Source organism: Protomyctophum parallelum (assembly GCF_964188405.1).
Source record: "Protomyctophum parallelum genome assembly, chromosome: 1".
In the NCBI taxonomy this organism is placed as follows: domain Eukaryota; kingdom Metazoa; phylum Chordata; class Actinopteri; order Myctophiformes; family Myctophidae; genus Protomyctophum; species Protomyctophum parallelum.
In genome coordinates, this window is record NC_139697.1 from 20,112,418 (window position 1) to 20,138,028 (window position 25,611).

The 25,611-nt window shown below is 43.3% G+C and overlaps 2 protein-coding genes across 2 annotated transcripts in view; one reads left to right on the forward strand and one right to left on the reverse strand.

Moving 5' to 3' along the window:
- kcnh8 (potassium voltage-gated channel, subfamily H (eag-related), member 8) overlaps positions 1–13,588 on the reverse strand; it is a gene marked incomplete at both ends in the record, with an annotated part of 139,831 nt that extends 126,243 nt beyond the window's left edge. The window contains one exon of the mRNA XM_083769261.1: positions 13,513–13,588. Within this exon, the coding sequence (XP_083625387.1) occupies positions 13,513–13,588 (76 nt within the window). The remainder of the gene's footprint in view (positions 1–13,512) is intronic.
- Positions 1–25,611, forward strand: part of LOC310867021 (cytochrome c-like) — a 453,272-nt gene that overhangs the window by 268,748 nt on the left and 158,913 nt on the right. The window lies entirely within an intron of this gene.

Below are 25,611 nucleotides of genomic sequence, written 5' to 3' on the forward strand. Positions count from 1 at the left end.
AGTTTTCTCCACCTGTGTCCTGTTAGTCTTCTAGCCAATCCCAGTGTTGATTGTTTGTTCTGTTCACCTGTGTATTGTGATCCCTGTGTCTACTTAAACCCTCAGTCCCTTATGTTTCCTGCTTGACTATAGATGTTGCTATGGTGTTCAGTTCCCCTAGTGTTTTCAGTATAATAAATACTTTAATTTGATGTTATCTGCTCCTGACTGTCTGTTTGGGTCCTATATTACTTGTCTTGAGTCGCACCGTGACAAAAACTATATAGGGCGAAGGTGCCTCCCCTTTGTCGGGACAGAAAACTATATGTTGCGTCAGGAACTCAAGCCTCATTTACTGTATAGTTCCCAAACATTTTCACATTGCCACTCATTAGCCCGCGGACCTCCATTTGAAGAGACATGCCAGGGACCCTCATATAAGAGAAGATTGTCACGGCTCTAGCAGAGATTCTCAACCCGTTTAATTTCGAGGACCCTCATTTTGACATGCATCTATACAGCTACGGACCCCCATTTAATGGCATTTCTATCTCTGCATGGGACCCCAATTTATATTGTGAAATCAATGTTAATTTAACTCTGTTAAGTGTACAAATGGAACCAAATTTGTATACACTCTCAGAGTTACAGACCCATAAGGGTCAAAACATTAGGTTCCAAACTATCATTTAGCTGGAGGACCCCTGGAACTCCCTCAAGGACCCTGCAGAACCCACTTTGGGAACCACTGATTTAGAAGGTGGGGAGGTTTGAAGTTTAAGTGTTGCGTCTGCACAGGTCGAGAGCATAATAGCCCTTAGACATTATTCCACCAATGACAGGGCTTAGATGAAGGGGTCTTCTGGGGTGAGGTATATACCACGAAGGCTTGTTAAACTATAGCTGGAAGCAAGGTCAGCGTTAATGAGAACCGAAGTCGACTCCCACCTCTGTCTCTGTTTCCGACGTGATCTCTCTTTGTATCGCACCGACGCAGATGGCCCCTTAACCCGTTCTGTACGGGAACCCCTGTTGGTGCATTATGTAATGTTTTAGCTATTGAAAAATAGCAGATCTACAAGCTCATAGCGCGCTACGAGCTTGTAGGTCTGCTATTTTTGAAAGATCGTTAAAATGTGGCGCAAATCATTGAATATATATTTCAGAGCGAACATTTTTAACTAAAATATTTGCTTCTAGGGGGGTTCTGGGGGTATTTTGAGATGGGGGTCCGTGTCCCAATAGAGATAATTATGGGGGTCCTTGACATGAAAAAGGTTGAGCACCACTTTAAAAATAAAAAAATCAAACTCTGTCCAAAATGGGTTAAAGTGCAGATCATCTACTTCTAGAGCTGCACTATAATAACGCATCAGAACGACATCCTCCTAATGCCGTTGCTATAAATAAATAAAAATAAAAAACAAGCAGCCGATGCCATCCAATTTCAGCGAGTCGAGCGGTCCTTCTCCGCTCCGCGCACAGGTCTCCAGTCAATGATCATTAATCACTCTCCCACACAGCAGTCCCAGAGCCACACACACTCATTAGGCCGCTCCTCTCTCTCACCCACCAACGGAGGGCAATCTAAGAAGGCCTGCCTACAGGTATGCATGCATAATAAGACCAGGACAAGAACTGTGATCACGATCTAAGTAATGAAGCCGTTGTGTTCCCAGCAACACGATGACATCGTTCCACCTGGAGGGAGGGTGGAGGAGGGGTTGGAGGGAGCTGCATGCATGCGCTCATCCTCAATATTAGATGCCGGACAGAATTGGGTCCCACGCATGCACGCGCAGGCATTGAAAATGGTTTGATGCTTTTAGGATTGTGTTCTATAAAGAATTGGGGGGGAATAATAGAGACTATATGAACATCGTACGGCATTCTTTATCCGCAAGTAACGAACATGTTCTGTGAATTACGCATTTAGGAGCTTCCACTGTGCGTATATACGTTATCTTGAGGCCACACAACCCACTGTTCATTTTGCCGACACCTGTATTTGCGGGTGGTGTCGATGAGTGTCGATGCGCTTTCCCTATATTTGCTATCTTATGCACGCAGGTTTAGGACAACGGAAAGTGCCTTTTTCAAACCCACCCGTAATGCCAATCCGTTTGATAAAAGAAGGCGCTCCTCAGATGGTGGTGCGACCTGAGTTGGAGCTGCCTCGGCTTGATGTACTGTTGCAAAACATTCACAGCTCAGAGGTCTCGTTCTGTCTCTTCACAAATCTGTGATTGTAATTTCCCTCTAATCAGCAGAGTGTCAATTCCTTGTGCTCATTGTGTTTAATTGTCTAGTGAAAAAAGTTATTAGATTTGTACCCATGAGGCGCACTGTGTTCCCTCGTTCAGTTTCATCACCTCATCACCCCCATTACGCAAGCAAATATGTAATGGATTTAAAATAATGTCAAATTCAGCAGCATAACTTAAGCTGTGTTGGTCGTGGAGTGGATGGCAGAATAGTCAGATACTGGACACAAAACAACCCTCTGTATCTAAAATAAATGTATTCCATGAGCACTGTTGCTCTTCCATATGGCAAAGATCCAGGGCATAATGGATTATGGATAATAGATCTCTTTAAAGGGAATGGAACCCGGCACACTTTTGGGGCGGTATAACCCCTTTTGGTGTTAGCATTATGTTATGCTTTAGCTATTGAAAAATAGCAGATTTACAAGCTCATAGCGCGCCACAGAGTGGCTCGCTACGAGCTTGTAAGTCTGCTATTTTTGAAAAATCGAAGAACGACTGACATAGAAACATAGCTTTTTCAGAAAACTGTCAGGATGTAGAAGACATTTCGAGAATCTGATCTCAGGTCAGAATGGGTTAAGTTGCGTAACGCCCATACCACACCTATGCATAATGTAATGGGTAGCGGAGGTGTTTTAAGGATTTAGGTGGTGGCACATGATAGCATTTTTGTTACGGGGGAACGCCGTCTCTTACACAACACTAAATCCCAAAATGAAGGAGATAGGGCTCCTGGCGCGAGATGGAGCCAATTATCTTGATAACAAATGGCACTGCAGGCTATATATATAGCCATAATAATGTAGTCCATGTCTACGAAGCGACTCGTGTTTGTTGTTGTCAAAGGCATGAACTTTCCACATGCGGGATGAATTTACAGTGATAGTCCATAATCCAAAATCTATAATCCATGATGAAATAATTCAGGCATCACTATACGATGATTGACTTGAATGTATCGGAATTGTTTTTTGGTGGTATGTGTGTCCGTTTCCTGCCCACACACACGCACGCTCGCACGCACGCACGCACACACACACACTGGGGTGTTTCAATATAAGAATACACAGTGCATCCGACTTAGTTTGACTTGTATTTGCTACAGTATCTCTGGATGCTTTATGGAGACCGGAGAGAAAAAGACGGCGTGGGCAATGAGACCCACCACGATTTCTCAAAAATAGCAGATCTACAAGCTCGTAGCGCGGCACCGCTATGAGCTTGTAGATCTGCCATTTTTCAATATAGCTAAAGCATAACATAATAAGGGGTTCCTGCCCACAATGGGTTTAAAGTTAGTATATATAACATTACTTCCACAGTTCCACCATAAGGTCACAAGGCTGCCAGTGAGACGGAACAACGGGTTCAGCGTACGTGTTTATATAAGCTGCCTGCTCACCGACTCTAAAGAGACCCCGCTAGACGTCTTGCCGCTTGATGATTCCTCGTATTGCCGCTGCATGCCGATCGAGAGGACCCGGGTGAGCTTTTTAAACACGTCATTTACCAGCCAGTGGTAATCATTGTCCCGATCCCCCCAAGATGTTCCACCGGCGGTTTAATTAGAGCGGGAGTTGCTTTGAAAGACGGTGGAGAAGAAGGAACGACTCTCTTTACCATCTGTTCAAAGACCGGGAGGAACTGGGGTTGTGTGTGTGTGTGTGTGTGTGTGTGTGTGTGTGTGTGTGCGTGTGTGTGCGTGTGTGTGTGTGTGTGTGTGTGTGTGTGTGTGTGTGTGTGTGTGCATGCGTGTGCATGCTCACGTATAAAGATGGCTCGCACGTGTGCACACACCACACACATGACATAAAGGCGCAGCCTGCGCACGCCCACACACAAGTTTCTTGAATACATGCGGTGGAGACGAAAACAAACTTTTTCTCTCGGGCTCAAAGCAGCCGAGCCATGTGTTGAGAGTGCAGTAACCTTAAGGTTGTTTCTCTTGTTTCAACTCGTGCACTTTCCCCTCTCTCTCTCTGTCTCTCTCTCTGTCTCTCTCTCGCTCTCTCTCTCTCAGGCATGTGCAGAGATGGGGGGTTTGGGCACCTGCCCTTTAACCTCAAAGTCCACATCCTTGTATACGTATAGCTGGCAAAGACAGCTTCGCCCAGGTCTCTCGCCATTTGTTGGGATTTCGATCAGCCGCTCAGTACCGAGTGACCTGAGGGGGCGAGCTGGGACAATACTCATGCAGGCAGTCTGACAGATATAGGAGTGTTGATTGTTTGTTCTGTTCACCTGTGTATTGTGATCCCTGTGTCTACTTAAACCCTCAGTTCTTTATGTTCCCTGCTTGACTATGTTCCTGTTATGTTCACCTAGTGTTTGCAGTATAATAAATACTTTAATTTGACGTTCTCTGCTCCTGCCTGTCTGTTCAGCATTTTGGGTCCTATGTTACTTGTCTTGAGTCGCACCGTGACATGATGTGCTTTTAATATGTACATTTTGTTCTGTACGTGTAAGCATGTCTGCAATAGTGAGTGAACTGTATGGACATTACATTTACCCACAAGGGCCTGTTTTTAAGGGGCGCTAGCCCCTTCTATAAACAGCTTTTGTCCCCACACGTCTCAAGATTTGCCATTGACGATGAACGGAGAAATGGCATCAGAATTGAAGGGAAAATGTACGTCTTATGTAAACGAGCAAATCAGCTAACCAATCACAGGCAACAGGCATTCTGATTGGCCATATGAGATGATGCATGATGATGTATAAGATGATAAGAGCGCCCCTCACTTCACACGGGTGTGATTTTTACACACTCCAGATTTGAATGGAGTATAAAGCTACAGGAGGTGATCTAAACTTAGTGGTATACGCCCATAGACTGTAAAAAATATGGACAAAGCGTTCCCCGGGTCTAACATGAACGTAAAATGAAGCCTGTCAGTCCTTGAATTGTAAGTCGCCATCTTTCTAGATCCGTTTGGGCCCAGCTGGCCATTGGCTGGCCCAGACAACGAGGCGGGACTTCCCCCCTTCTTCTTCGTTGGTTTTTATTTTGACTCGAGTGGGTGGGGGATCCCGTTCATAGACTGTAACGGTAGCCACGCCCCTCAGAACATGGGCGACTTTATGGTCATTTTTTTTATAAATGGGACCATAATTTTCCAAAAAGAATATTATGACATTAGAAATTAGACTTTAAACTAGTGACTGGAAGCAGAAAGTATTCATGGCCATGTTTATTAAGGTAATACAGTCTAGGTGAAGTTGGGCCAAAATACATGGACTTCTATGGGGCTATGGTTTTTTTTGGGCCCAATGACAGCGCCACAACAGGCCATTATGGCTTCACAAAATATCTGTCTGACTGCCCCCCTGTATACGCCCCAAAAACAGCTCCGGCGAAGAATATGGATGCAACTTGATCTTATACTGAATGTGACACGCATCACATTCAGTACACTACTACACTCATGCAGCATAAATGTCATCGTCAGTGACAGTGAGAGACCGACAAAACTGCAGAAGGAGGCTGGTGTTTTGGCCACGGTGCAAGTGAAAAGCACCCACAGGGCTAGACACTAGACAGGCCACTTTGTGACTGGGTGGGTTCGGGTGAGCTGCCCGGAACAGTGTAGAAACGAGTGCTTTGCGTATATGACTCTGATGATGTCTGATTGACTTCTTGATTGTTGAGTGTGTTGTCTGCTGTTACTCCAGCGGCATGGCTCCAAAATATATAACGGAATCGTTCCGTTTGTGATAAAAGCATGAACTTTGGTACACTTTATGTAGCCAAAGGCGTTCTCAAAATATTTGGATATGGAGGCATCATGAATTGTCAACCTGGCGCCCAAGCGCATGGCAGCCATTTTTCAAAATGACCATGCAACAACTGTTTTCTAATGGGTGATGGATATAATATGATATTGCAGACAAAATTTGTTGAATTTAATTCATTCAAAGTCAAAGTCGTAATTGGTCATGTGTTTTATTTTATTTATTATTTCATATAATTGACAATTTTCATTGAAAATTCTAAATGGCCACCATTGTTTCAGACAGATGGGGATGATCTCTGTGTCGAATTATACATTTTTCTTGATGCAGAATTTGAATTAGGAACTTTAGAATTTCAAGAAGCTTCTTTCTATCTCACCGGGCAAACATAATGCAGTGAGGCCAAACCTAACACAGGGAAGACTATTCACACTCGCCTTCACAGAAACAGAGGGCTCTGTGTACTGTAACGAACACAATGGCCCTTCTTACATTTTGCAAGAGACAAGTTCATAACTGGACTGGCCTGCATCTGGTAGGCATGTCCAGAAGGGTTCATTCGTAATCCCCCTCGGATGTCTTCGACCACAGTTTCAACAGGACATGTGTATATTGTCACGTTCTGTGACGTGTTATGTTTTCTTGTGTACCCTGTTCTTGGTTTTTGTTATTGTTTTACCTTTCTGTTGTGTCCCTGTGATTTTGAAGTATTGCATTTTCCTTGTTTCTTAGTTGCAGTTTTGCTTTACACTGTGAACCTTATTTTGTAGTCTTGTTTTGTGCCTTCCTGTCTGCCCCTGTAGTTCTGTTCCTGTCTTGTCTCACTAGTCCTGTGATTGCCCATGTTTCCACCTGTGTCCCCTTAGTTCCCCAGCCTATCCCAGTGTTAATTGTCTGTGGTGTTCACCTGTGTCTAGTTACCCCTTTTCTATAAGTATGGTCTTGTGTTTTTAGTCCCTTGTTCGTTCGTAAAATGTTGTCTTGTGGTGGGTTTTTGTTCCGCGTGATTTTCCATGTTCCTAGTGTTTTGCCTTGCTCCTAGTTTTTCCTTGTTTCCTCGTGTTCCAGTGTATGTTCCTGATCTCCTGTTTTTTGGTTAATAAACCCCCTTGTATTCGGGTCCGCGTCAATATGCCGACGGTCCATTGGTCCGATCGACAACCTACCTCAAACCCTCACCCTAACCCTAACCTCCCCCGGGGCAGACACCTAAACCTAACCCCAACCCTCACCTGACCCCCAGCGCACCTCGGACCAATGCTCCTTCGGAGCAATGGTCCCTCGGATCATAGGGTGCTTCCCCTTGTATTCGACCTGCCTGCCTTGGGTCCAACACATGCCTGTCCTGAACCGTGACATATATAAGCTCAGGAAACACAGCCCATACAGCCCACACGGTATTTTCCCTGTGGTCAACTGAGGCAAGTCATAGTCGGCAATAGAGATAGAGACAGCACAATTTCCAGCTGCCCATTAAATTGCAGCAGGGTCTAGGGCCTGAGAAAGCATGCTACTATACTATAGTGTTCCATGTATTGACTGGTTGTGACACTGTGTCAAGCTTGTTGGCCACGGGGAAAAGACGGTGTAGGCTGTGTGGGCTGTTTCCTGAGCTTACGCATGCCCCGTTGAAACTGTCTTCAGCCTCAAATGACATACCACAGGAGGTATAATTTCACAGCAGCGGTGTCACCATGTGAGCCCTGGTTGTGCTTCAACATCCACTCTATTGCATTTCCATTCATCGAATGGTTCAGTTGTTTCCATTTAGCAGATATGGGGATTTTTAAGTTTATTGGATCAACATTTTCAATACATTCCAATAAAATAGCTCTATTTCCTTGCAATTATCATTTTTATTTCGGCCATATGACGGTGGTCATATTCAGTTGTGAGGTAAAAGGAAGCTTCTGGTCAATTCTGCAATCTGCATCATAAAGAAATGACTGATTTGACGTCATACAAGTGACGGTTGCCATATTCAATGACAATTTAAAATGACCCAAAATACATTTATCAAGTACTATGGTAAATAAGTCTTAAATATCATATTACATCCATCACTCATAAGAAAACAGTTGTTGCCTGGCGGTCATTTAAAAAAATGGTTGCCATGGATGCCATGTTGAAAATTTGTGATGCCTCCATATCCAATTCTTTTTGGAATGCCTTTGGCTATAAGTGTACCACATTTCATGCTTTTATCACAAACTGAGGGATTGTTTTGGTGCTGCACTATGTGAGACAGACGTCTTCTCTCCGGGAGTTTTTTTTTTTTGCCACTTCAGATTCCTCATGTTCTGAAGAACAACAAATAAACAAATGGTGTTTTCACAGTATGATGTTCCGTTGAGTGGGAAATGTTTTTGAGGGTGGATCGACCTGAGTACCATTGTGGATCGATTTGAACGTTCAAAAGTAAAAATTACTTTCAAACTACTTTCAACTTTGAAAGCAAGGACATGGATCGCAGGTGAATATATTCTTTGGAATTAAGTTATGGCAAGTTTCCCGGACCAATATATCAGTGACGTTGATGTACGATCCAGTTGGGCAATGTGGCCAACTGGACACATTAAAAAGAGGCAAAGCCTTTTTTTTCTTTTTTTTTTAAACATTAAAAAGGTAAAAGGAGCAGACAACATTGGCAGGGAAAAGTGCTGATGCACTTTGAATGCATCAGCACTTTTTCCTGCCAATGTTGTCTGCTCCTTTTACCTTTTTTATGTTTTTTTAAAAGGCTTTGCCTCTTTTTAATGTGGCTATGACATTGACAAAAAGTATTTGTTACAGTGTTCTGACTTGGTGGAAGATACTAGACATTCTGCCAATACAAATTATTCAGGCACAAATTATGTCCTGCCAAAAGCCTAAATTAGAGCTTGGTATGGAAGAGCATTCTTTCAACAAACACGTGAAAGGTGTAATAACCACTAAGTAAAGTAAGTATCAGGTATAACATGCCGGGTTCCCTGCTGCGTTTTGTTAGTGTGTCTACACAATGCATACACAAATTGTGCTCTTACAAATTGTGGGTTTCCAAGGGTTTACTGGTACACCACGGTGTGTTTCTGTTTGTGTCATGAGTTTTTCATACTCGAGGCCGGCCGCATGCAGTTGGGCTAAAATAGTTCCAAATAGAAAATCTAATCCAAACAAACAACCCTGCAGCAAATTGTCATTTCCACCCCATCCAATAATTCCAGTCAGCATCCATGGCTTCTGGTCCTGCCACAGGGTGCTGATGATGTCAGAGACATGATCTCGCAGAGATTTCAGGGTCTTCCCCTTCCTATATTCTGCTGGGCCATTCTATCACCGCCCAATTTGTCCCGTCAAGCACTGTTGCCTCCCAGCCCTCGTCCAATCTTATATAGCCTGTACTGTAGGTGGTTGTTAATTTCTGCTGTCCTCAAGGACATGAGCACTTGACCTGCTGGGAATGTCGTACGGGACAAGCCATTTAAGCCTGTACACAGTATAGCACTGATTCTCAGACCCCCCAGTGGTCCTTGAGGTGGTTCCAGGGGGTCCCCAGCAAAACGAGTAACAGTTTAAACAACCTATTTTGTCTTGGTAGAAAGGGAGTCTACCAACGCGCCTCAAGCCTGAAACGGCTGATCCGGTGCTTCACAGGTGCAGGGACATCAAAGTTGCATAAGGAGAAGAGACTGGAGCAGCACGGACAATTTGAGCCTTTTATTTAGGTGCTGAGCATACAAAAAGAGAGACTAACGTTTCGACCTTGCGGCCTTCATCAGACCTATTTTGTCTTGTCGACTTAAAGAAAATCGATTAACAAGCTCACTCACAACGTAGTTTGTAGATCTGCTTTTTTCTCCACATTTCAACAAATGTTGACACATTTCTTCTGGAGGTCCCTCATCAGGTCCCTCAAAAGAAAATCTTTTCAAAATTTGAAAAGAAAATCTTTTCAAATGTCTGTCTCTATAGAGACAAAAGAAAATATTTTCAAATGTGGATTATTTAATAGCATGGAAGTGTTTGAGAGCCATATGCACCGACACTCCCCCTGGAAAACTATTAGAATGGAACACCTGTCCGAGGGACAAAATGTCTGCTTCTGCTGTCCTATAACGACAGTACCTGAGCACGTGGGCATGCATGCACAAACTGAAGGGAAAAAAATATAGGGAGGGCGAAATATAGATGCTTGTCTATTGTTAGTGTCGTGATGCACACATAGTCATTTATCAAGTGGCTCAACCGAACTGGAGCAGGGAGATACGTTGCTCGGGAGCAGAGGGGGATAGGAAGAGGAAAGAGAGAGAATGGGAGCTGGAAAGACATACTCAGTGACAGATAAGACAGAGACAGGGATGGAGACATGTGGGAGAGCAGAGATAGAGACAGGGATGAAGACAGGGGCGGAGACATGAGGAGAGACAGAGGGAGACAGAGAGAGACAGAGATAGAGACAGGGATGAAGACAGGGGCGGAGACATGAGGAGAGACAGAGAGAGACAGAGAGAGACAGAGATAGAGACAGAGATAGAGACAGGGATGAAGACAGGGGCGGAGACATGAGGAGAGACAGAGAGAGACAGAGAGAGAGAGACAGAGATAGAGACAGAGATAGAGACAAGGATGAAGACAGGGGTGGAGACAGGGAGAGACAGAGAGAGACAGAGGTAGAGATAGAGACAGGGATGAAGACAGGGGTGGAGACATGAGGAGAGACAGAGAGAGACAGAGAGAGAGAGACAGAGATAGAGACAGAGATAGAGACAGGGATGAAGACAGGGGTGGAGACAGGGAGAGACAGAGAGAGACAGAGGTAGAGATAGAGACAGGGATGAAGACAGGGGTGGAGACATGAGGAGAGACAGAGAGAGACAGAGAGAGACAGAGGTAGAGACAGAGATACAGTAGAGACAGGGATGAAGACAGGGGCGGAGACATGGAGAGAGACAAAGAGAGACAGAGAGAGACAGAGAGAGACAGAGATAGAGACAGAGATAGAGACAGAGATAGAGATAGAGACAGGGATGAAGACAGGGGTGGAGACATGGGGAGAGACAGAGAGAGACAGAGAGAGACAGAGATAGAGACAGAGATAGAGACAGAGATAGAGACAGGGATGAAGACAGGGGTGGAGACATGGAGAGAGACAAAGAGAGACAGAGAGAGACAGAGATAGAGACAGGGATGAAGACAGGGGTGGAGACATGGAGAGACAGAGAGAGACAGAGATAGAGACAGGGATGAAGACAGGGGTGGAGACATGGAGAGACAGAGAGAGACAGAGAGAGACAGAGGTAGAGACAGAGGTATAGAGACAGAGGTAGAGACAGGGATGGAGACAGGGGTGGAGACATGGAGAGACAGAGAGAGACAGAGGTATAGAGACAGAGGTAGAGACAGGGATGAAGACAGGGGTGGAGACATGGAGAGACAGAGAGAGACAGAGGTATAGAGACAGAGGTAGAGACAGGGATGAAGACAGGGGTGGAGACATGGAGAGACAGAGAGAGACAGAGATAGAGACATAGGTAGAGACAGGGATGAAGACAGGGGTGGAGACAGGGAGAGACAGAGGTAGAGACATAGGTAGAGACAGGGATGAAGACAGGGGTGGAGACATGGAGAGACAGAGAGAGACAGAGGTAGAGACATAGGTAGAGACAGCAGCTGGAGGAAGAAAGTGGAGACAGAAGGACAGAGTCATACAGAAACAAAGACTGCCTTTATAGGTTACTTAATAGTCAAACGTAAATATATATAAACAAAAACAAAAAAACATTCAGTAACAGAAATTTGTTTGAAATATAGGATTCAGCAATGCTTTCCTAGACCACTTTTAACCTGGCATGCATCCCTATTTTGGGAATCATTGTCATGCAGAATTTGTTATAAATTGTCAAAAATAGCCCCTCAGGTCTGTTGTGGCCTCCTGGTGGCGCTATAACAGGCCAATGTGAAAAGGGTGCAGGTATATTCCTGCAGGAAAGATTTCATATAAATTGCACGATGCATTCATGATTTGAGGCTTTTTGTTCAAAACGGGCCAGTCCTGCAAACTTGAAAAGCCAATGTTAGCCAATTAGGATGGAATATGAAATATCGGACCGTCTTGAGCACATGACTATAGAGATACTGTGTAACGATTTGCAGGATTTTTAGTCAAAATCTGGAGGAGTAATAGCAAAAAATGTCAGCCTCCTGGTGGCGCTATAGGCCGTTCAGGAAGATTGGGCATGGATCGGGCCAACGGTGCCGGAGATTAGCTGGTAACGGACACACACACACACACACACACACACACACACACACACACACACACACACACACACACACGGAGTGCAAAACATATACTCTCTCCCCATGCAACCTGCACTGTAACGAAGTAGCCTATATAAAATAGGAATTAAGTGGTTAAAATCTGACTCCTGACTCATTCCCAAAGTAATATAATATCCAACATGCATCAATTTATTAAGTTGAAATAAAAATGCAAAGAGAGCTAGGAATTTATTTTATCATCTAAAACCAACCAACAGAAGTCCTTGAGATCAAATTCCTAACATTTAATTTGTGTGTGACAGTAGTAGCCTGCACATAATCTGTACAAAAGCAGACTCAGCACTGGACTTCACGGAGGAGAATGTAAGCAGTCATAGTTGGTGTGATATTGTGGAATAATAAAGCTTCATTGTATAAATAAGCACTCAATTTGCACGTCTGTGGTAGGCTACAGTCAGAAGTTGCTCATTAGCCATGCTGACTCTGAGAACTATACAAAAGTCGCGTAACGCGTTCATATAAAGTTACGGTTTAATGCCATTGTTTATTGCCCAAAGCTATGCCTGGCTGTCTCTGTGCGAAAGGCGATAGGAAAATCGCACTTGCCTCCTTGTCAAGGCGCAGCAGCGATAATACATGTTCACGCTGGCACGTGGTTCAGATATGTGGCAAAAAACACATTTATTTGGGTGTAATGTAATCTGGCAATATACAGGCTGTCCAACTTGGTGCAGGCAGCCCTTACAATTAAGTTGACTGAATTTTGCGCGCATGGATGGAGCAACTCTGTCACTGTCCGTGGTGCTGAAAGATCAGATAGAGAAACAAAGCGCATGGCTGCTTTAACTGCTTCGTTGTGTTTCGGCTTTAAGGATTAACATTAACGGGACTTTCTTTGTCTTAAACTATCGGTGGAAACTATAAAGGGCATGTGTCTGTGATGATGATGATGACGACGCCTGAAGTTGTAAAATAATATGCATTTGCAGAGAAAAACAATAAACTGAAATCTACACCAGAAAAGGGGGTGATTTATTTTCCTCCCCGTTTTCTTTTAACTTTACAAATAATATATTTAAGAGCCACTATACCATGAAGTATAGCAGACTCCCCACATATTATTAACTGGTAAATTGAATGCTCATTTCCATAATGAGATTCAATCAAAGCTCCGATACATAAAAGGACGCAACAAAGCCGAAAGCTTCATATAAACTCCCACAAGTATAGGATTCTGAAGACGACTATAGAAAAACAAACTTACGAGTGCCGTCAAAGCGCGTGGCTATGGTGTCCAGGAAGGTGTTCTGAGGCGCCAATAATCCCTTCATCACAGGCATTTTCCTTCCTTGTTGTCGAAGTCCCCATCAAAAGTTACGGGAAGAGAAGGTCCGCGAGTCGTTCAAAACGTGAGAGAGGCTCCCATTGACGCCGCCAAACAAACGCGCATTTAGGCTCGGGGAAGAAAGATGCCCCGGTAGGTATAAACTCGGCTCGACCACCTTATCCAAGGGTGCATTCATGCGATGCGCGCTCCCGCGTACATGTACGGCATGCAGTGTAGCCTACTGTACCGTACGGAGCCCTATGTGTTGTTGTTGCGTGATGTGGAGAGAGAAGGTGTCCGCAGGTGTGGTTCAGGTGAGAGCCAGGGAGAGTCTGTCAGCGGGGCCATTATTAGGCCGCTATGGACTCACTGTCTCGTCTCTCCACAACGCGCAATGGTCGGATACATCCATCACTATCAACAACGGAGAGCGGGGGGGGGAGAGAGAGAGCGGGGGGAGGAGAGAGAGAGAGAGAGAGAGAGAGAGAGAGAGAGAGAGAGAGAGAGAGAGAGAGAGAGAGAGAGAGAGAGAGAGAGACGAACGGGGGCTGTTTCACTGTGAAGTCAATTAAGACTCAAGAGGTCAGAAGTTGTTGACCAGAAACAATATACCTTACAGAAACAGCCACACAGTAAAGTCTTAATTAATTAATGAATCAATTAATGAATCAATTAATCCAGTTATTTCAACTCCAAGAGTATATACTATAGGCTACAATTTGGTGCAACATGCCTTCTTCGGTTACTGTAGAGTCAACACATGTCAAATGGATCAATTCACACCATTTGTTTGGGGATTTATTTGGGCATGCATGCATGCAGGGTCATGCTTTCTTTTGACTAAATGCATATTTAATCTTCATGAATACCGTATTCTTGTAAATATAGGGGGAAAAACGTTTTGTCAATTTACAAATATTGATATAGGCCTAAGAGACACGCGCGCGCACACGCACACGCACACAGAGAGAGAGAGAGAGAGAGAGAGACTATGGAGACTAATACACTGAGGGCTAGCTGTAGGCTGTGCAATCAATGCTGCGTTGTCACATTATGGTCACCTTGACACCGCAGCATTGATTGCATATAAGAGCTGGCCAATACAGCCAGGCTATAGGCATGCATGCAGTATATATGGCACATTTCTTAAAAAAACTCATAAGACAGTAAACTATAGATCAGTTTTTTAAACTGCACTGTACGTATACCGGTATATGCTTCTATTTGACTATAAGTTGAAGTTAACATCGTTATCATCAGTCAGTCAGCCGCTGGGCACACAGCTGACCTGACACGGCTGTATCAATGATGGAGGCGAGGAAAACGAGATTATGCCGCCACCTGCTGGTAAGAGTAAGGTATAGATACCCAAATACTGGTTTTCCACCCTTTTCATATCAAGGACCATTATGTATTCTGCATTTGAGCCACGGACCACCATTTGATGACATTTAGCCTCTCAGACCCCAAACTAAAGAATATGTTGTTGTCGTTGGTTAAGATTAAAGTGTCCACAATTACATGCCGTATTGATGTGGTGATCAAAATAACAATTATCCTACAATCTCTATAATTGTGTCGACTTCTTGTAAATTAAGTAATGCAGATGTTTAACAATAAATTGACTCTCGAGGGCATAAAATGAAGTCCATTTGGTTTCATTACACGCTCTCAAAGATCTATAATAGGGTCCATGCATTTGGTTCTTAACTCTCCATCATTTAGCTGGGCCACATGGTGGTCTCCGGACCACTGGTTAAAAACCACTGCCCTATGACGTTTGTATCAGTAATACATCCATGCACTGAAGTCACATATAGGTCTTTACTTCATAAAATCCTGAATCCCTGATGATCTGACGTATATAGGCTCTAAACTTAACCCCAGTAAAACTATGCCTATATAACCCTAAACTTGTTTCTAACCTTATTCTCAGTAACACAAAATAAAGAATACAAGAACCGCGGCTCCGAGCGGTCGGCGTGAGGTCGGCGGGAAGAAAACCGAGGGGCGAGATGGTTTAGGGGCGATACCTGATACCCATCTACATAGTATAGGCCTACTTCAATACTGCTATATACGTTAAGTCCATGAATGAATGAATGAATGAATCCATTCTCTTTGGATCAAATAATAATCTCAGCATGGCAGATGGCTTCTCTGTTAGAGTGGCTGACAATATTATCACACGAAAAGTTGAAATTACCTTCCTATATTTAGGATCCATCCTGGAGGCAAATCTTTGCGGTGGTAAAATGGCCAACAACGTAATCAAAAAAGTCATCTCCTCACTGGTCAACAAAAACACCCTGAAGACCCTAACAGGAGCCCAAGGTTTCTTCGACGATGCATGCACCTCTTGGTACCACAGCACCTCAAAGGCCCTTAAAACTAGGCTCCAGACTTCCCAAAACAAACTGGTCACGCTACTACTTGGCCTCACTCCCCGAACCCACATCACCCTGCCCACTTTGATATAGGCTGGAATGGCTTAAGGTCGACGACAGAGCATCTTGCAATGGGTTTGGTCCACAAGTTTCGATACACCACCAACCAAGATACCCATGTCCCTGTCTAAATACTTCCATAATGTCATGAAGCCCACACCCATAACACCATGGATGGCGTTCAACAAACCACATGTGCAACCCACAAACAAGGGACTACATTAATTTCGCTCCTATGCCACAAAGAAATGTGGAACGCCCTACCAACTGTCATTAAGACATGTGAATCCCTTGACTCCTTCAAAACAGCTCTCCCCCCGTAAAATCTGAATTCCCACCCACTCCTTTTTCCCCTCACTGTAGGCTACGTATATGTTTCCCCCCCCTTCTTTTCCTCCTTTATGATGATTTCCTGTTTTTGGTTAGAAGTGTATATTTGTAGTCTCTAAATGTTATGATTAATTGAAAATGTTGGACCCTCTTGTAAACACCATAAAGCATTACAGCTCATGGTGTCGTCCACTCACAGTTAACAGTTTTTTGTATTAAGTTGTGCTTGAAATGTACTGTAATTCTGCAAATTGTTAATAAATACTTCAATACTGCTACGCTAAGTCGATGAAATTCCAGATCAGAACAACTAGCTCTTAGCAGAAAGATCCCAGCCGTGGTGCAGGGCTAGAGTTGGGAAACACTGAAAATGTTTAGCTGCATAACAGCGCCTTCATGTGGTTATCTGAAGGATAACCCAGACCAGTAGCTATACTGCCACTGGTAAAACGTCCAACTATTATTATAGGCCTACGCTAAATCTGTCAAATGGAGAGATACAAATGAATGCAGTATAGGCTATAACTGAAATTGAATTCCAAAACATATCCATGTGGTCGTCTGGACCACCTGACCACCCCTATATCTCCATATATGGATCTGGCCTGTTCTGACATCACAAGGTGGGCACCGCCCTAGTAATTACTTGCGCAAGCAGAGCGCGCAAGTAATAATTTCGCCCGGTCTGTGTGCACCGTGCCAGCCGACCCGCCACTTGATGCGTATGCGAATAAAACAGCAAATTTGTGCCTATGGTTTGCTGGGACCAGATTACATAAATGACCATGTCTTAGAGCTAGTCATACGTATACTATATACATAATCAGTAAAATAAAATAGCAAATTGTGCCTGATTTGCTGGGACCAGAGTACATGGTGTGTGTATATGTATGACTAGCTCTAAATGATGACGTAAGACATATGGTCATTTATGTAATCTGGTCCCAGCAAACCAGGCACAAATGTGCTGTTTTATCCGCATACGCATCAAGTGGCGGGTCGGCTGGCACGGTTTTTGGCGCAAAGTGACCACAGTATACCGCTAATCAACTTACAACTACATACTCTATATAGCATGTATATGTATACATATGTCTTACGTCATCATTTAGAGCTAGTCATACGTATACTATATACATAATCAGTAAAATAAAATAGCAAATTGTGCCTGATTTGCTGGGACCAGAGTACATGGTGTGTATATGTATGACTAGCTCTCAATAATGACGTAAGAAATATGGTCATTTATGTAATCTGGTCCCAGCAAACCAGGCACAAATCTGCTGTTTTATTTGCATATGCATCAAGTGGCGAGTTGGCTGGCACGGTTTTTGGCGCAAAGTAACCACAATATACCGCTAATCAACTTACAACTACATACTCTATAGTCTATATAGTATATGTATAACTAGCTCTCAATGATGACGTAAGACATATGGTCATGTATGTAATATAGCTGTGCCTGATTTGCTGGGACCAGATTACATACATGACCATAATGTCTTACGTCATCGTTGAGAGCTAGTCATACATATACACACCATGTACTCTGGTCCCAGCAAATCAGGCACAATTTGCTATTTTATTTGCATACGCATCAAAAGTGGCGGGTTGGCTGGGACGGTTTTTGTATATTTTAACAAATGTGAAAGTATTATTACAGAAATTGAAGTTAGAGACACCTATTACTCTGATCATGATTTAGTCTTAATATCACTATATTAGATCAGATATACTGTAGTATTAATATCACTATATTAGATCAGATATACTGTATAACATATTTTAAGTTTATTCAGTTTATATACCTTTTTTTCATCACATATCAATGATTTTTTTTTCTTTAAAAAACTAAAAAGGGATCCAGAATACATCTAAATCGATAAAACTGTATTTCTTATATAGATAGAAACTTGAACCATACTTAATAATACTAGGTGTTTATATGCATAAAGTAGGTAGGTAGCAAATAGTTACACCTAATAATTAGACATTTCAAACGTTTCTTCACAGAGATACTGAGATTTGACAGTTTACAGAGGTCGAAAGTACTTGCGCGCTCAGCTTGCGCACTAGTTGGCCATTTATGGCCTACTAGTGTGCAACAAGCAAGTATGCACTCGACAGAGTGCAGTTCTAGTTTTGTATAAGTGGTTGGCCTAAAGTCCTAATCTATATTTTCTTTGGGTTCTATGTATTTTAGGTATATATTAACTGAGGGTCAAACGTATTTGAGGCAACAATATAACTGCTACTGTATAGTATCAAAAACATGGACGTCCAGACAGACATACGCACGCACACACACGCGCGAGCGTACACAGTCACACACACACACACACACACACACACACACACACACACACACACACACACACACACACACACACACACACACACACACACACACACACACACACACACACACACACACACACACACACACGCACGTATTCACAAAGACAGGCACACAAAGGAAAGGCAAGGACATGACAAAACAGGCGAGCGCTAATCTGGGTCAGTCCAATTGCCACCACACTGGAGTCAAGTGCTGCTCATCATATCCTCAACGAGCATCAAGTGTCTGTTTTAATTGTTGTATTATTGTGACATTGTCGATTCACCCACACCTACACACACGCGCGAGCATGTACACGCACGCACGTGCGCACACACACACACACACACGCTCGCGCATGACATCCCTGAAAGGTAAGCCTAAATATATGGAAGTTGTGATATACACAATGATACTCCTATAAGAAGTGTCAGCTGATAAAATGAAAACAGACAGACAATTACCCACAATGAGGCTTCACCTGCTTAATGAAGTGCTTACTTACACTTACATCACTTATGCCTGATCACTGCACTCCTGAGTGAGTGTGTGTGTGCCTTTTTTTATCCATGTTTCGTATATATGCAAGTGTCAGCAAATGTTTCTGTTTTTGTGTGCAAATCTGCATATCTTTGTGTGCAGATCTGTGAGTGTGCAATCAGTACATGCTCCTCTCTCTCTGCCTTTTTGTCCCAGTTTGCACGTGTGTGTGTGTGTGTGTGTGTGTGTGTGTGTGTGTGTGTGTGTGTGTGTGTGTGTGTGTGTGTGTGTGTGTGTGTGTGTGTGTGTGCGTGCGTGCGTGCGTGCGTGCGTGCGTTTGCCATACTTTAGTTTTGAGTGAGGAGCCAGTTGAGTGGTGGGTGAGTCATTGTGTCCCAGAGTGTCCTCTCAGTAAAGGCACGACAGCAAAACGCAGTATTAAATTAATTTAATTCGAAAAATGAACCCTCAGAATATCACTGTATGTATACACGTAATACATTTTGGTAGGGAACTCGGTAGCATCAACAGGTTATAATACAGAGACATGCTACCAGCAAGGTGTCAAGGAGTTACCGTATGCATGCTCACTTGTATTTTCAGGTCAGCCATTTCTTTTAGTTTAGTTTTGAGGTTGGGTAGGGAGTCGAGATCTTTAATGGATGTTGGTAGGTCATTCAACATTATGGTGCATAGAGTAGAATGCATTTTCTCCCAAAGTTTGAGCCACAATAGGGGGGGGGATTGTGTCAAAGGCCGTGTCCGGTCCAGACCAGGGGGGCAGTGAGGCTGGATTTGTGTGAAGCCAGTAGGAAATCCGGACTTCCTGAAAGTTCATATAATGGCCTGTTGTGGCGCTGTCATTGGGCCCAAAAAACCCCATAGCTCCATAGAGGTCCATGTATTTGGTCCCAACTTCACCTAGACTGTATTACCTTAATAAACATGGTCATGAATACTTTCTGCTTCCAGTCACTAGTTTAAAGTCTAATTTCTCATGTCAGAATATTCTTTTTGGAAAATGATGGTCCCATTTATTAAACAAATGACCATAAAGTCGAGTATGTTCTGAGGGGCGTGGCTACCGTTACAGTCTATGATCGGGATCCACCCCCCGCTCGAGTCAAAATAAAAACCAACAAAGAAGAAGGGGGGGAAGTCCCGCCTCGTTGTCTGGGCCAGCCAATGGCCAGCTGGGCCCAAACGGATCTAGAAAGATGGCGATTGGACTGACAGGCTTATTCATCTTACGTCCATAGATATCAGACCCGGAGAACGCTTTGTCCATATTTTTGTACAGTCTATGGTCCAGACACAGGACCTAAATGTCTCAATAGAAAAGCAGGGAGACCAAATACAACAAGCCCAATTATTGTATAAGTTTGTATTGTATTAACATATACTCGACCATACAGAATGGACAAAATAACTATTATTCACTCAATAAAATTACATAATATAGAGTTTAACTCAATCTGAGTTAAAAGAACACTCCTGACTCCATCAGTCATATCAGGGCTGCCTGGGTATTTGCGATGTGACTAGCTCTGGTCCATAGTGTTCAGAGCTCTACTTAATGCCTGCACTCTTCTGGCAGTGCAGTCTTTGAGTCTAACTGGGGTTAAAGGAGCGAAACGTTGATGAATGGTGGTCCCCAGCTGGTGACCCGTTTATAGGCCCACAGAGGTGTTCAGTGAGGTGTCACAGCACACCTGTTCAAAAGGCACTGTAGGAGGTGCGTCAGGCAGCGATATCTGATAAGTCTCCCGACTTATATCAAGTCTTGCCATGTCTTTGTATATTCCATCTTTTTTTATTTACAATAGTGTTGTGCCTGAGCTGTTATTATGTTCTTGTTGTGTAATGTCTGTTTTATTGTCCTTAATTTTGTTAAAACCAATAAATATACTTTATAAAAAATAAAAAAGTATCCACAAAAAACATGTGCTGTCTCTATAAAATGGCAAGTGATATAGTGTCCTATACTGTCGTGTGAAGCCAACCTCCTGGAGGTTACCAAGGCCACGTACAGTACCTAGAACATAGTAGAACATACACTATTTCTTACAATTGAAAATTTTAAAGTAACTTACTCCAACATGGCAAAAAAAAGCATGCTGAGAGTGACAGACAAGATCAAGGACCATCATCTGAAGCTTACTGACCACTGTGTCTGCCACCCTGAGCTGGTCACCTGCCTATTATACTGCGAGAGCCAACAAGAAAGGGCACTACCTCGAGGGGGAGAAAAACGTTGACCTTTGGGGACCAGCTAAAGAGGGACACCCATCTCACAACTGCAGAGGAGCTATAGACGAATCCAGGAACGGGTCTCATGGTCGCAGCTGACGTATTTCCTGTAGGCGGACTCGACGTAGCTGCGGGGTTTAAACCCTCACCAGGCGCATCTCTTCCACTACAGTGAACGGCAGAATGACTGATGTTATAGTCTGCCTCAATCTTTACTCTTTTACCTGCTTTTTACTAAAACTAACATTACAAAGATGCCCAGAACATTGAGATGAACCTGTGTAGTTTATGGCTGCTCCAACATTAGTGGCAACATTAAAAATAATGTTTAGTCGTAGTTCTGGTCCATAGCCATAGTGTCGTCCATAACACCCAGCTCAGTGGCCTTGTGGTTAGAGTGCCCCGGGGTTCGATCCCCGGCCGGCAATTACTTTTAGTATTAGACAGTACTAGGACACTAATATGGGTTTTGGTGCCAGTTAAGGGCACTAAAGGAATGGAGACATGTTGTTGCATACATCTACTGTATTAGGAAAGTGTAGTGTGAGTGCTGGTCAAACTATTGAAACAGCTTGATAATAAACAGAAGCTGAAATCTATTGAGGCCAGTTCTCAGTTTGACTCCAACCACCAAACATTCATGAGGACACCTTCCTTGACAACACCTATCTCATTTGCATTTTTACCCTCATTCTCAAAAAGGAAATGATTCAAAAGTTCTTGCAGAATTTGACTTTTTTATCACATCCTACAGTATGTCGCCCAGGAAGTAGAGAGTGATTGCTACTCCCAACATTACTATGAAAACCCTGGCCTACACCGCCTACAACTCCCCTAAAGGCAGTTTTGTTTCTGCTGAGAGAAAAGTGAGGGAAGAGGAGTGAGTACAGTACAGTACAGTACAGTACATCCTACACGGGTCCTGGAGTTGTGCTCGAACACAGGACATGAACTGGTTGAGTCACCAGGGTGCCTCGGTATGGTCCTAAATTGATCTGGCTTCGTGCCCATTCAGCACACACTCACTTGCCATTTAATTATCATGCTCTCTGGTGCTATCCAAGGACTGTCTAAAGAGGACGAGACGCGAAGACCGTACGGGCGACACCATGTTGCTCACATGGCGCTCCATGGAAGGAAAGAAACATGCGCAGTTGAGACCAAGGAAGCTGAACGCGGAAGTGTTGGCTGCATATAGCCCATTGCGCATGTTTCTTTCCTTCCATAGAGCACCATGGAGCAACATGGCGTCGCCCATACGGTCTTCGCGTCTCGTCCTCTTTAGACAGTCCTTGGTGCTATCCAGGAAGTGGGAATGGCTCTCCAACGCAAGCATGGTTCCTTCCTCGGGTTGAGTACAGACTTAGTGACATAGAGGGTGCGCTGTGACTGGCCAGTCGCTGTGTAGTCGCCTACACCTAAACCTAACCCTAACCTTAACCTCAGTAAAACTATACCTAAACCTAACCCTAACCTTAACCTCAGTAAAACTATACCTAAACCTATAACCCTAACCTTAACCTCAGTGAAACTATACCTAAACCTCACCCTAACCCTAACCTTAACCTCAGTGAAACTATACCTAAACCTAACCTTAACCTTAACCTCAGTGAAACTATACCTAAACCTAACCCTAACCTTAACCTCAGTGAAACTATACCTAAACCTCACCCTAACCCTAACCTTAACCTCAGTGAAACTATACCTAAACCTAACCTTAACCTTAACCTCAGTAAAACTATACCTAAACCTAACCCTAACCTTGACCTCAGTAAAACTATACCTAAACCTAACCCTAACCCTAACCCTAACCTCAGTAAAACTATACCTAAACCTAACCCTAACCCTAACCTTAACCTCAGTAAAACTATTCCTAACCCTAACCCTAACCTTAACCTCAGTAAAGTATTCCTAACCCTAACCTTAACCTCAGTAAACTATTCCTAAACCTAACCTCAGTAAAACTAAACGCAGTGGCTGGGGGTGTTTCCAAGAACCCGGAAGAACGATGGAATCCACGGAAGATCCCCTCCTCGCCTCTCCCACGTGACACTGATTTTAGCACATATACCTTGACTAACAGGAATGACGCACGCACGCACGCACACACGCACGCACGCATGCACGCACGCACGCATGCACGCACGCACGCACGCACGCACGCACGCACGCACGCACGCACGCACGCACACACACACACACACACACACACACACACAGTCACACACACACACACACACACACACACACACACACACACACATGTTATGTGCACACACAAATCATATATTATTCTGTAAATAAAAAAATTAAAAAAGACAAATCCACCTTTCACACCGATTGTATATTACACAAAAAATGCACCCAAGACATTATAACTGCTCCCCTATTCTCCGTTGACTAATGTATGGGGTACAGTATTTCATCAGTACCTGTTATGTAATATTACTTTTACAAATTATATAACAGTTACTACGGACATCAAGTAATAAATTACTTTCTAAATAATTCAGTTAGAAACAGCTCGTCTGACATTCAGGTAATTGGACTTTATGGTGAATAGACTTGAATTTCTAAATACCGGTATGCAATGCAATTCTAGTGCTGTCTACGTAACAAGCTATAAACAGACTTATAGCTTGTTACGTAGACAGCACTAGAATTGCATTTTATGTAGTCATAGCACTTTATAGTACACATGTATAATATAATATAGTATAGTATGTATAGTTTACATAGATACTCCACTGTTACGTTCTTAGTTTATACATGATTCATGATAACTACTTTTTATATATGTGATGTATGCCATGCTTTTGTTTTTGCTTAATGTAAATCGCTCTGGATTAAGAGCGTCTGCTAAATGCCTAAATTGTAAATTGTATGTACAGTACCCTGCACTGTAGATGCCAGTGCTGCAGCTTCTGAGTTGTTTGTGTTTCATCATGACATGAAAATGTACACTGTATAGGCTGCTAAAATAGCATCTTAATGGAGGGTATGCGCATGACATCATCATCATTATAGAGATGTCCCGATCCGATCACGTGATCGGGAATCGGCACGATCACGTGATTTTCAAAAGACGAAAAGATCGGATGATCGACGATGATTGATCATACCCGGAAGTTATGCGGGAACATCTACTGAGTGGCAAGAAACTATACTTTCTGGCCTCGACAGCCCATACATGTATCCAAACAGAAAAGTCTGATTACATTAAACGACATTAAACTCAATCTTTACGCATGCGCATACCCTATACTTTATTAGCGTTCTTTTTCTTTTTATATATATATATATATATATTTTTTTATCCCACGATTTTGTAACCCATTTTTCACCCCTGTGTCAATCATCTAATAATGTGATCCTGGGCTCTACACACCCTCCACCAACCTAGTCCCCATATATGGGGGACAAGGGGAGAGCAACGGACTTGAACTCATGCTTCCTTCATGCCTGAGTGTCCAAGTTGCTCCTTTACACCTGACAGGGGGGAGTTTCTTTATTAGCGTTAATTATGTTCTATTCCACCTGTCCTCCACGACGTACACTGGCTCCCTGTCAAACAATGAAGCACTGAGAAAACTGTTGCGCCTTTCTTCGTCCTTTTTTTTCTCCAAACTTGACTACTACGGTAGCGGTGGTCTCAAAAACATAAGGGAAACTTTGACAGAAAAAGACTCGCTCACCGTATAGAAAATAGAAGTGAAACTCCTTAGACTGAGACGTAAGAAAATATTTTTTCTTTTATTTTAGCATGCTCATAAAGTGCTCCGTGCTCAAAGCAATTAAAAAGCAAACGTTTCGGTCCTATAAGACCTTCATCAGTTCTATATGTATATAGCTTCCCTATATACATAACAAGTTTCCCGGTCAAACAAAGAATCCACTACAACATCCTGTTTACTCCCTGGCCGACAAGTCACTCGATAATCTGGCTCCCCCCTACCTCTACGATCTAAGTTCTCGAACATTATGTCCTCCCATTCCTTCTGGTCCAGTGAAGCCAACCTCCTGGAGGTTACCACGGCCAGTACCTGGGACTAGGATATAGGGCTTTCTCTGCCTGTATTGTAATAGTGTAACATACACTATTCTTATAAATAAATCCTAAACTTAAGTACGTAACTTTAAGTAAGTAAGTAAATAAATCCTTTATAAATCCAGTGAAGCCAACCTCCTAGA